The sequence below is a fragment of the Rasamsonia emersonii genome, assembly GCF_000968595.1.
Source record: "Rasamsonia emersonii CBS 393.64 chromosome Unknown ctg1118621759998, whole genome shotgun sequence".
In the NCBI taxonomy this organism is placed as follows: domain Eukaryota; kingdom Fungi; phylum Ascomycota; class Eurotiomycetes; order Eurotiales; family Trichocomaceae; genus Rasamsonia; species Rasamsonia emersonii.
The window spans coordinates 1-12,648 of NW_013563289.1; the positions used below are offsets into that span (position 1 = coordinate 1).

The following is a 12,648-nucleotide window of genomic DNA, read 5'->3' on the forward strand; positions in this document are numbered from 1 at the left end:
TTGAGGACGGCGGCGGTGCCCAGGAAGCCGACCAGGGCGGCGACGGCGATGAGGTTGTGGCCGCAGGCATGCAGCGGGCCCGGGTCGGCAAAGGGGAGGCCGTCGTACTCGGCGTTAAAGACGACCAGATGGCCGCCAGACCCGAATTCGGCCTCATAGCTGGTGTTGAGGCCGTAGGCATGCGGGGTGACGGAGAAGCCCTGGGCGCGCAGGAACTCGACCTGGGTGTCATGCGCGAGGACTTCTTCGTAGCAGAGCTCGGGATTTTCCCAGATCTAGGACTGTTAGCTAGCCTACAGCGCCAGCGTCGCTGGATGGACTGCATACGGACCGTGCGATTGATCCGCTTCAGGTCATCGTCCACCTGGGCGATGCGCGCGTCGATGATGTTCTTGACCTGGACCTCGTCCGGGCTGGGGACGGGGAGGTCGCTCGCCATGGTGAGCGGTTAACTGAGGCATGAGGTGGAACTGGGTGAACCATTCTGTTAGTGAACTGAATGAACTGTTCGTTGTGAGCTGCTTCGCGATCTCCACCTTCGCCGATTGCAGCACGTGCCGGCCTCGTGACACGCACGACCAGCCTTGCAGCACGAGAATTCGAGTATTTGGATAATTCGAATTGGACAGTCATCTTGTTTGTCTGAAACAGAATAAAACGAAACAAAATAAATAAAACAGGGTGCTGTGAATGGCTGCATGCCGGTCACGTGGGCGCGGTCAGCTGTCCCGTCGGGCAGAAATCTCGCGGCGCTCGTCTGGCTTCAATTCTTCTCCTTCGATCCTTCACTCGCGATTCTTAGTCGACTAGATCTCGGCGAAATCTGCCAATAACGCGCCCCTGCCTCGCCAGCTCGCTGCGCCGGCGCCAACAGCCCGCCTCGCGCGATGCGAACGCCAATGGCCACGCTATCCTCGCCCAGCCTCGTGTGGCTCTCCGTCTGACCGCGTCCGTATCTCTGCTGACTGATGCCCTCGCCGATGCAGACTGAGCGCAAGGGCGTCCGCTCGCGATCCGGTGAGCTGCTGGAAATCTTTTCCCCGACGCCTCGCTAATCAGAATCTCTGCAGGCTGCTGGACATGCCGCGAGCGCAAGATCAAATGCGACGAAACGCGCCCCGTCTGTAGGTATACTCCGTCTCCTCCTCTTCTTCTCCTCGCTGACCACCCCAGGCCAGCGATGCACCGTTGGCAAGCGTGTCTGCGACTACAGTCCCCGCGAACCACCTCGTCGGCCCACCACCGTCCGCGCCATTCTCCCCAGGACCGCCGAGCCCGCGGGCGGTGCAGCGGGCATTCCCTCCATTAATATTAATATTGGCGCTGCTGGCAGCGGCCGCAGTCTCAGTCCAGCGTCGGTGGCTGCTCCGGCTGTTTCTCTTGCACGACCCCCCGACAGCTCGCCCGACGATGGATCCGTCAAGACTCCGCCGACGCCCGCTGGATCGGAGAGCAGTCGCGGAGGCCCGTCCAGCGTCCACACCAGCCCGCCCGCCTCCACTCCGCCGGACCAGCTGCCTGGCGGGCTGGGCGAGCTGCACGCCAGCACGCCGCAGGAGCAGCGCGTGCTGGACCATTTCAAGTCGCAGTTCCTCACCACCATGCAGACCAAGACGGCCAAGTACTCGTTCGTCGCCGGCATCATGCATATCTGCCAGTCGAGCCCCGTGCTGATGCACATGATGATGGCCATCGTCGGCCACCAGGCCTCCGGGCTGTACGAGAGCTGCGAGGAGCAGCTGTTTGCCATTGACGAGTACCGGAAGGGCCTAAAGGGATTCGCGGAGCTGGTGGGCTCGGGCCAGTACGAGCGCCACACGCTGCTGGCCGCGTTCTGGATCCTGATCCAGTTCGAGATGCGCTTCGGCCAGCGCGCGCGCGATATCACGCACCACCTGGACGGCTTCAACAGCGTGCTTCTGTCGCACGGCCCCAGTCTGCTGCCGCAGCTGATCGACACGTCCAAGAAGAACTCCCACTACGATCCCACGCGGACCGAGTTCCAGTACCCGTTCCGCACGCCGCTGGTCACGTACAAGAACGTGGTCAACCGGCTGGGCCTGTGGATCGCCTATCTGGACGCGTGCGCGGCGAGCTTCGACATGGGCGGCGCCGTCATGGCGACGATGCAGTACAGGTATCCGGGGTCGCTGGACCGCATCTTTGCCCACTCGCGCAACGCCCTGAAGGACCTGTGGGGGAACGAGTACCCGCGCGAGCAGGAGATGGACGACATCCAGAACCGGCCGGCCTTCGACCTGTTCCACCACTGCCACATCTTGCGCTTCAAGGTGGCCGAACTGCGATGGGACCGCAGCGTGGGGAACGCGCGGGCGGAGAAGATCCGCGAGCTGCACGCGGAGATTGAAGGAATTGCCGAAGTAAGCGACGACACGTATCATCATCATCTAGATGAGTGGTGACATGCTAATACTGTCTAGCAATACGCCTCGCTGATCTCGATCGTCGAGGGCCGCGACCCCTCGTCGCAGCCGACGTCGCGCCTAGTGAAGAACTTGCGCTTCATCGTGGCGACCTTCCACGCCGTGGTGCTCGAGTTCAACCGGGTCGCGTACTTCCACGCGCCGCTGCCGCCCGAGGGCCGGCGGGCGGTGGAGCGGATCCTGGACCTGGCGGTGGTGGTGCACGAGAGCGAGGGCAACGACGCGCTGACGCGGCTGGCGTGGCCCATGTTCCTGGCGGGCATCGAGGCGTGGGACCGCGTGTACCAGAACTGGCTGATGGAGCGGCTGGCCGGGCTGCGCGGTTACGGCCGCAATGTGACGCGGGCGCATCGCCTGCTGGAGAAGGTGGTGCGGCATCAGCGGAGCGTGCCAGGCAGAGTGGACTATTTCCAGTGGTTCCGGAGCGGCGAGGCGGAGGAGTTTGTATTGGTATAGACAAACTGTTCAGACTGCTTGTATGTCTGTTTACATGTATGTGGTTTACATGTATCTGTTGGTTAGCGTGGCGTTTGGCGTCTATCTTCTTGTGTTGTTGTCTTTTCTTTCTTTTTCATCGAGCGAAAGCTTTCGAGTATATACTATACATCATACATACATACCTACATGCGTAGCTTCAAGCTGCATAACTTAATTCTAACCAATTGACTGTATCTCGCAGTCTAGTTGACTGTCTCTTAGGTATCTCCAGCAACTGTCTGTCTCATAGTCTAGTCTACTTATCAGTGGATACTCTGGTAGATAGCTACACAGCTCCCAATTCCTGGTATGACAATTCTCTGAATTACCCAATTCGGCAGGACAGCGGAAGACCCCGGCTGGCTGCTGCCTCTGCACGGGACTGGGACTTCTAGGCTGTAACTCATTAAGCAATCAATTAATGAATTAATTAATCAAGTAATTCCTTCATTCATATTCAAGTGGAATTAATAATCTAATCCTCTTATTATTAATTACGAACGAAGAAGTCAGTTGCTTATATAACAGTCGGCCGAGTCAAGATTTTACCCTTAATTATCCACTGCTTAATTAATACCAGGCAATCATCGAAGGAAAATACGCTTATTAAACAAACTTCCTGAAGTTTTCAAGTGATGTCAACGATCCCCCCTCCGCGCCATGGATAACCCCCGCGGACTACTTACCTAGGTACCTAGTCCATCAGACTCAATCTAGGGAAATATATCGGATTTCGGCCGCCTATGCCCTATTTGGCCATGATCCACGCGGATCGATCCACAGATCGATCCACAGGTTCGATAGGAATAGGGCAAGGATGGCATGAAGACTGCCCTACTTGCGAAGTTCTGGTGGAGAAAGTGTGATGAGTATGGGGAAGTCTCCATACTTGCTGGATGGAGTTGCTTTATGGAGTAGGACGGACAGACGGACGGTGTGATTTGATTGTATGTGTTGCTACCGCTGATGCTTGCCACAGGACGAGAAGATAGGTATTTATTTATTTCTTGAGCTTTGTCGGTATTCGAAGGATTCTTCTTTGTACACCGTACACTACACTACGCTTATGCTTCGACTCTGCAAACTTGTCCGTCCCATGCCATTGACACGCAAGATTCACTCTAGTCCCTCTTCTTATTGATCATTCCTTCTTTCAACACGACATGCCCCCCAAATACGCCGGCTTATCAGGCAGGCCCCTCTCGTTGGCCGTCTCGACCATCGCAACGATGGGCTTCCTGCTCTTTGGATACGACCGTGAGTCCGTTCTCTGCTGTCTGAGACCCTGCTAATGCGAGAAGAGGGCGTTATGTCCGGCATTATCAGCGCTGCCCCGTTCAATGACGTCTTTACCGCGACCAAGGACAATAACACTATGCAGGCGGCTGTGACGGCCATTTACGAAGTTGGTCAGTAATCCCGACCATATCCCATACATCTAGACATCGCTGACTGCTCAGGCTGCCTCTTCGGGGCTATTTTCGCCCTCATCTTCGGCGACCGTCTCGGCCGGCGCTGGATGATCATCATCGGCGCGACAGTCATGATCACCGGCGTCATCATCCAGGTAACGGCCTTCCCCGGCCACATCCCCCTGCTGCAGTTCATCTTCGGGCGCACCATCACCGGCCTGGGCAACGGCATGAACACGTCCACCATCCCGACGTACCAGGCCGAATGCTCCAAGACCAGCAACCGCGGGCTGCTGATCTGCATCGAAGGCGGCGTCATCGCTATCGGCACTATGATCGCCTACTGGATCGATTTCGGCGCGCACTACGGCCCGGCTGACCTGACCTGGCGGTTTCCCATTGCCTTTCAGATCGTGTTTGGCGTGATCATTATCGTTGGTATGGTCTATCTGCCTGAGTCGCCGCGGTTTCTGATCACCAAAGGCCGTATCGAGGAGGGAGAGTATGTCCTGGCCGCGCTGAGCGGGCTGGAGGTGGACGACCATGAGACCCAGCTCCAGAAGGCGCTGGTCATTGATTCCGTGCGAGCGTACGTATATCATCAGATTCATGTCCTCAGATTCAGCTAACGTACGCAGGTCCGGCGCCCTGGGCAAGCAAGTATCCATGTCCGACCTGTTCACCAGCGGCCGGACACAGCATCTCCGGCGCATGCTCATCGGCGCGTCGTCGCAGATCTTCCAGCAACTGAGCGGCTGCAACGCAGTCATCTACTACCTCCCCGTCCTGCTGAAGCAGTCGCTGGGCCAGGCAAACAACATGGCGCTGCTGATCGGCGGCGTCAACATGATCGTCTACTCCATCTTCGCGACCTTTTCGTGGTTCTTCATCGAGCGGATCGGGCGACGCAAGCTGTTCCTAGGCGGAACTGTGGGCCAGCTAGCAGCCATGACGATCGTATTCGCGTGTCTGATCGGGGGAGACAAGAGCAGCGCCAACGGCGCCGTATTCGGACTGTTTCTGTACATGTGCTTCTTCGGCGCAACATGGCTGCCGCTACCATGGCTGTATCCAGCAGAGATCTCGCCCGTCAAGACGCGCGCCAAAGCCAACGCCATATCCACTTGCAGCAACTGGCTGTTCAATTTTACGGTCGTCATGATCACGCCTGTTATGATTGAGCACATCCGCTGGGGTACCTACCTGTTCTTCGCCGCCATGAACGCCTCCTTCCTCCCCGTCATCTGGCTGTTCTACCCGGAGACGGCCCACCGCAGTCTCGAGGAGATTGACCTCATCTTCGCCAAGGGCTATGCTGAGAAGATCAGCTATGTGCGTGCGGCTAGGGAGTTACCTAAGTTGTCTGACAAGGAGGTTGAGGCGAGAGCCGCTGAATATGCACCGGAGGATGTCGAGAAGGCTGTAGCTAGTCAGGATGGGGGGAGTTACTGATTAACCGAGAGTACATACGTGAGGTTGGTGCACATGGCTGGTCCATGAGCAAAGAAGACGATGACGATAAAATAAGGAAGCACCATAGACACGACACAAGACAAAACGAAGAAAGAAGGAGGAAACCTGACGAATGATGATTATTGATTACATCCTTGCTTAGAATAGAAGACCAGTGACATAGATAGATATCTACTTACATACATGTATCTATATCCGTACATGCAAATGCATAGAAATACCCCGAAAAAGCAATAGAATAGAGACGGGGATCACAAATTATCTAGTCGATCGAAATGGAAATCGATATTGTAGTAATTACTAAATAGATATACTTCCTTTTACTATTAAGTATTACGTATGTACTTCATGAGTATCTAATCTATCTGTCCATCTAAACTATGTATGTGTCGCAGCAAATATATGCGTATACTGTATGTATATTGTACACTCACTTGTATTTATTCACACACTAATTAGTCTGTATTGCTTACTACCTGCAGGAAGCTGCAGTATTATATAGTAACCTTCTATACAGTATAGGTGCTACAGTTCTATATTGTAACTACTTATGCACTTTGCAGTTTTTAGGTATTAGCGCCTATTTTTTTTCTGCTGTCTCTATACTTAGATTGCTTTAATGTTTCTTTATAAGTATCTGTCTTTACTTATAATTAGTCTCCTTAGCTTTACTATCTTATCTTACCTATTGCACTATCAGTCGCTCTAATGCTCCTGCACCCACCTTCTACTATTATCTCTATATGCATTGTTTTTTATGCCTCCACATGCCGCTCTTTTTATGGCTCTGTACATATACCTCTCCGCCTGGCCGTCGCGGACAGGTATTCAGTTGTTGGTTGGTGCCTGTGTCCTTTCTGGCGCTTTGTTTCCCAGCACTCTACCAGTTTGTTTGATACATGTAGTTAATGTACTGTGTGTAAATATACTGATGTGTAATCACATCTATTGCTCTCCTGCTTGTACAAAATACATATATGTTTACTGGTCTTAGTGTTATTCAATTAATTAAACAAGGCACTGCCCATCTATTTGTAGACAATAATAAGTAAGAGTAAATAAAGTAAGTAAGTAAACACTGTCTCCTACTAAGTAACCATTAATTACTATTTTCGACTTTGATAAAGTCTTCTCTATGTGTAATCTAGCCTCTAGTGCAGAGACGTCTGCTAAATTAGCGAATTTCTACCTAATCTGTAGGCAATGTACAGTACATCACTAATAATAGCATAATACTAGCATGGGTGTTGTAAATCATATTCTAGATGTGCCATGTGCTGTGGGCAGTGTACAGAGTACTGTACTCAGTAGTAAGTTATCAGTTAACTAACTTACTAGCTAGCTAGCTAATAAAGCAAGTATTACACAGTTCCAGTGACCATTATTATTACTATTATTTCAACTTCAATAAATAAAGTCTCCTCTCCTCTACTATAATCTAATTATTAGCTCTATTAGCTCTATTAAGGCTAATAATAATAATAATCCAGGTTCTAATTAGCGAAAAGCAGTCTAATAATTAGCGAATTTCTACATAATCCGTAGCATACTAGCATTCGTGCTGTACAGTACTGTACATTATATAGGTATGTGCAGTGTACAGAGCACTGTACTCTGTAATAGTTATCAGCTAGTTGACTAACTGACTAACTAACTAACTAACTGAATGCAATGCACTAAACTAATATCGCAGTACAATGTTGTATATACAGTACCTTGTTGATGGAAGTATGTCAGATCCATCCATCCTAATCACATAGGACAACGCCCATGACTTGAGCTGGCTGGCCACATATAAATAATCTATTTTATGTACATACATACATACATACATAGAAACTTAGAGGGTCCTTCCTCCATCATCTTATGGTTTATCCTTTATAGCAATGCTATATACTGCATTAAGCATTGCTACATTAACAATAAGTAGCATGTCTCTAACTAAACAAGGTTTAGAGTTAAACTAGGTCACTGGGTTCCTAACTAAGACTGTTTTTTCCCCCCTTACTCCTACAACACTGGGCTCTCTCTCTCTATCTTGCTCTTATCCTTCTCTCTCTCTCTCTTTCCTGACATCGAGGTTCTCTGGCGTCAATCAACCCCTCCTTTTTTTCTTCCCCCCCAATCTAGTCTTAAAGGCTTTATTTTTAATTAGGATTAGGATCTTTTCTTTATCAATCAAACCTAGAGCAGTGCGGTTAATCCTTTTCTTTTCTTTCTTTTCTCTTTATTTATTTATTTATTCTTTTTTTTCCCCTTAAAACTGGTTCTTTTCCAGGCTCACCCTCATGTCGTCCTCCTCTTGGGATCACCTTTTTTTCCCTCCTTGAGGGAGTCTAGAGTCCTGAGGAGGGGTACATACTTTCCAAGTTCTAAAGGAAACGGGAAGCCTGACGGGAGGGATTTTTCTTCATAGCAATGTTATACTGCATTACGCATTGGCAACTAACTAAACTACATGGCTATACAGAGTATGTTGTATGTACTGTAGATATATATGCTGTCCTTATTATAGAAAATAAATAATAGAATTAATATTAAGATTAATATTAATATTACTACCAAGTCAGACCAATCTTCCTCTCTCTCTCTCTCTCTCTCTTTCCTTTTTTTCTGTTCCCTTTTTTTTGGTTTTTTTTTTTGCTTTTGTTCTGCTCCATTCTGCTCTGTTCTGCTCTGCTCTATCCTGATAGCTAATTCCAGACCTCAAGACCAGCCAGCATTTCAGCATTTATTTCCTACCTGCACTGTTATCATTATTAATTAATTAGTCAAGAATGATCTATCATCTCATCTACTACAGAGTATTTCAGAGTATTATCTTTCTTTCTCTCTTCCTTTCTTTTTTCCTTCTTTCTTTCTTTCCCCTCTTTCAATGTATATACTGTACTGTACATGCATACATGCATACTATTTATTATCTAGCTAATTAGCATGCTAAAGTATATATAGCATTAGGCAAGCAATCATCAAGTTCTACTCCGTGTATACTACCGTCTCCACCATGTCAACACTATACACACTATATATGCATGAGCATACAACAACTGTCGTACTCGGACAGATATGGGATGGGATCCACTCGGATGGATGGATACCTGCTGATCCAAACTCTTCACTTTGCTTCGCTTTGCATCGCTTTGTCTTACAGGGCTATGGATTGCTAGTAGTAGGTACTGCCGAGTTGGTAGTTTGCTTGCTTGCTTCCTACTTTCTTGTTACCTACTCTAGTATAACTCTTATACATATATGTACTAGATGTATCTAGGTAGCTTGCAAGGTATGTTCGTTACTAGATTAGGGACTGACTGCCTGCCTATACTAGCTACATAAATACATACATACATACACATACATGTACATACATGATGACTAGGTCCACTAGCCGGGCTGTCCAGGATGCATTGCACTTCTTAGTCCTACTGACACAGATGCAGACACAGACACAGACGCAGTCGATCCCTGTCAATCAAGTTATCAACTCGACCGACCTCCAACCCCGCTTGTCGAGTGCTGCTGCGCTTGCAGCTTTGTCTGGTCAATTATCACTTATTTATTAAATACAATTGCACTTACCTCACTTAAATACCAGACTCACTCAGTAACTTGTCTCCTACAAGAAAGAATCACCAGCATGGCATATCAAACCAAACTCTTCATCAACAACGAGGTATGATCCAATTCCTCTTTCCATAGGATAGAACCTCCTCTAACAAACTTCCTTAGTACATCCCCTCCACATCCAACGAAACCCTCTCCATCTACAACCCCCTTCGACGAGACGCTCGTCGTCGAAGACGTGCATGTCGCTGGTCCAGAAGACGTTGACTTTGCCGTCGACGCTGCCGTGGCAGCTTTCAAGACGGGTCCATGGGGAACGACCTTCTCAGCAACAAAATGCGCTGAGATCATGCTCAAGCTTGCCGATCTGATTGATGCGCATGCCGCACGGCTCGCGCGCCTCGAGAGCCTGGCCATGGGCCAGCCGCTTTCCCTCGCCACGGCGGTCGTCGGCCAGACGGCGTCTTATTTCCGGTACTATGCCGGTTTCGCGGATAAGATACCGGGGCAGGTCTTTCCTGATGACCACGGCGCGGAGGACGGCGGCGGTGGCGTGTACAAGATCGTCCAGTGCAGTCCGCTAGGTGTCTGCGCGGGTATCGCCTCGTGGAACTTTTCCTTTCTCTACGTCGGGTGGAAAATCGCGCCTGCGATCGCAGCAGGGAATACGTTCGTCTTCAAAGCGTCTGAGAAAAGCCCCCTCGGGATACTGGCCCTAGGCGAGTTGATCGTGCAAGCGGGCTTCCCGCCTGGCGTCGTAAATTTCGTCTCTGGAGGCGCCATAACAGGGCATCTGCTTGCATCGCACATGAAGATCGCCAAGGTCGCGTTCACGGGCAGCGTGGCGACAGGCCGCAAAGTGCAGGTGGCAGCCGCAAAATCAAACCTGAAGAAAGTCTCCCTTGAGCTAGGCGGCAAGTCTGCCGCGCTGGTCTTTGACGACGCAGACCTTGATACCGCGCTGACGGCGAATTCGCAGGCCTTCCTGCTCAACTCGGGCCAGGTGTGCGCGGCACTGTCGCGGGTGCTGGTGCAGGAGAGCATCGCTTCGGCGTTCATCGACGGGCTGAAGGCGCGGTTCCAGGCGCTCAGCAACACGCTGGGCGATCCGCTCGACGCGCAGACCTTCCTGGGGCCGGTGGCCGAGCGGGCGCAGTTCGAGCGCGTGATGAGCTTTCTGGACGAGGGGAAGAAGACGAACCTGGACTTTGCGGTAGGCGGAGACCGCAGTAGTCGTCATGAGAGAGGATTCTTCGTCGAGCCGACGCTGGTCGTCGACCCGCCTGTGACCAGCAGGCTGTACACGGAGGAGATCTTTGGGCCGGTGCTGGTTGTCAAGACGTTCAGGACGGAGGAGGAGGCGATTGCGTTGGCGAACGACACGGCATATGGGTTGGCAGCCGCCGTCTACACGACCAACATCTCGCGCGCCCTGCACGTGAGCAAGAGACTCGAAGCCGGCGCGGTGGGCGTCAACATGGTCTTCCAGCCCACGCCGCAGCTGCCGTTCGGCGGCGTGAAGCAGAGCGGTTACGGCAGAGAGGCTGGCGAGGAGGGCATCCGCGAGTATCTCGAGACGAAAAGCATTACCATAAGGTGAGTTTTGCAGAGTAGAATTAGTTCTTAACTGACTTGCATCGTTCGCGCAGGATGTGATCTCAGGTACGTATTGATCTTCTGATTGGCATGATGTATGAAGGAAAGGATTGAAGAGTGATATAAGAATTGAAAAGTGATATACGAGAGACAGCCTCAGTCAGGTGACAAGGACAAGACTGGACGAAGCATGCAAAGCTATGACTTTCGACTGTGCTAAGATTCTGATCATATATATTAGCAAATTAGAACAGTGAATGCATTACACGGACAACATGACTGAGTGATGAACTAGTTTATTTTGTTAGAAAAAAAAAGCTTTCTAAAAACAACAGCAAAAGTATTTTTGTTCGTAGGCAGACATCAAGCTATAGCACAGTATAGCATCTATATCCACACATCACTCACTGTGTAATATCATCTTGATCTTGATCATGGCTCTATTATCCACCTCCCACCATCCCCTTCTCTCCCGTAAAATGTTATGGCTACTACGACGCCACTTTCGGCGAATACTTGGCAGCCGCAGCATCGAAAAAGGCGCTCTTCTCCTCGAGGTCAGTGAGGAGGGCATGATCAGGCTGGACGGAACGCAGACGACTGCAACGAAAACAAACCCAGTCAGTAAACATCCTATACCTGAAAAAGACTACCTACTTAATCAACTCCGTCCCCTCCCGATCCTTCCCACTCAGCACATTCAGCACAATCGTATTGGCAATCAGCTGCGCGTCGTCGGGGTATTTCTGTATAGCGGCGGACAGCGCGGCCTCGGCCTCGGGTAGCCGGCCCAGGTGCAGCTCTGCGACGGCCTGGCCGACGATGGACAGCGGGGCGGCGGTGTTGGGGTTCGAGGCTAGTTCTTCGTAGACGTAGAAGGCGGATTGGTATTTTTCGCCGCCCTGGAGGCATCATCAGTATTGATCATCTCTCCTGGAAGAGGAATGGGGAACAGGATGAAAACTCACCACTCGCATCCCCACCCACGATTCGGCCAGGTTGAACAGCAGCGAGTCTTGCGCCCAGCGCTTCGCGGCAGACACTTCCTTCAGCGCCAGGTCGACGTGGTTCGTCTGCAGGTAGATCTGCACGGTGAGGGCGACCCTACTCCATATCAGCGACCATCCACCACGGACAGTGGGTGCAATCCTACGCCTCCAGATTCCCCTGATGCTTCGCCAGCAGCGCCAGCGCCTCGTCCGTCTTGCCCTGCGCGTGCAGCACCGCCCCGCACAGCACCTGCACCGTCGCATTGTCCGACGCTTTCTCGGCCAGTGTCTGCGCGGCCGTCAGTGCCGCTTCCCGGTCGCCCTTTGTGTGCAGCGCGAGGGCCTTGACGGCCGCCAGGTCCGGGGTGTCATCATCCGCAACGTCAGCCAGCACGTCGGCCGTCTGGCCCAGGGCGATCTTGGCGCGCAGCTGCAGCACGCGGGCCGGCAGCGCGTTCTCGGGCGAGAAGGACGAGGTGTCGAAGTCGATCACATGCTGGTATTGGCCCTGGTGGAAGGCGTTGTGGATGTTGACGAGCTCTGCGGGCGGCCATGTCACGGAACGCGTTAGCCTGGAAACCTTACGAACAGACTCTTCTGAATTGATTAGATGCTCACCTCCCTCGGCTGAGAATGGATCCATGGCGGCAGCACGTCTCCTGCCGCTGTTGTCGTGGTCGATGCGTGGTGATGGAG

General features: G+C 51.6%; 4 protein-coding genes across 4 annotated transcripts; 3 read left to right on the forward strand and 1 right to left on the reverse strand.

The window, feature by feature from the left end:
• Nucleotides 1–2,900, forward strand: T310_1654 (uncharacterized protein; the record flags this gene model as incomplete). The annotated part of the gene is made up of 3 exons (XM_013475459.1): nt 1–440; nt 1,071–2,381; nt 2,442–2,900. Coding segments are annotated over 3 exons (2,210 nt in total), but the record flags the coding sequence as incomplete, so codon positions are not given.
• A 1,184-nt stretch (nt 2,901–4,084) lies between these two features.
• T310_1655 (putative transporter) lies at nt 4,085–5,785 on the forward strand (the record flags this gene model as incomplete). The annotated part of the gene is made up of 4 exons (XM_013475460.1): nt 4,085–4,178; nt 4,223–4,330; nt 4,382–4,922; nt 4,972–5,785. The coding sequence occupies 4 exons, from the start codon at nt 4,085–4,087 to the stop codon at nt 5,783–5,785; spliced, it is 1,557 nt and encodes a 518-aa protein (XP_013330914.1).
• Nucleotides 5,786–8,810: 3,025 nt separating this feature from the next.
• On the forward strand, nt 8,811–11,220 carry T310_1656 (Aldehyde dehydrogenase (NAD+); the record flags this gene model as incomplete). The annotated part of the gene is made up of 6 exons (XM_013475461.1): nt 8,811–8,975; nt 9,075–9,086; nt 9,244–9,343; nt 9,440–9,476; nt 9,533–10,963; nt 11,118–11,220. The coding sequence occupies 6 exons, from the start codon at nt 8,811–8,813 to the stop codon at nt 11,218–11,220; spliced, it is 1,848 nt and encodes a 615-aa protein (XP_013330915.1).
• Nucleotides 11,221–11,454: 234 nt separating this feature from the next.
• On the reverse strand, nt 11,455–12,595 carry T310_1657 (Coatomer subunit epsilon; the record flags this gene model as incomplete). Its single annotated transcript, XM_013475462.1, has 4 exons — nt 11,455–11,563; nt 11,621–11,865; nt 11,932–12,067; nt 12,117–12,595. 4 exons carry the CDS (start codon nt 12,593–12,595, stop codon nt 11,455–11,457), a joined length of 969 nt encoding a protein of 322 aa, XP_013330916.1.
• Nucleotides 12,596–12,648: the final 53 nt, after the last annotated feature.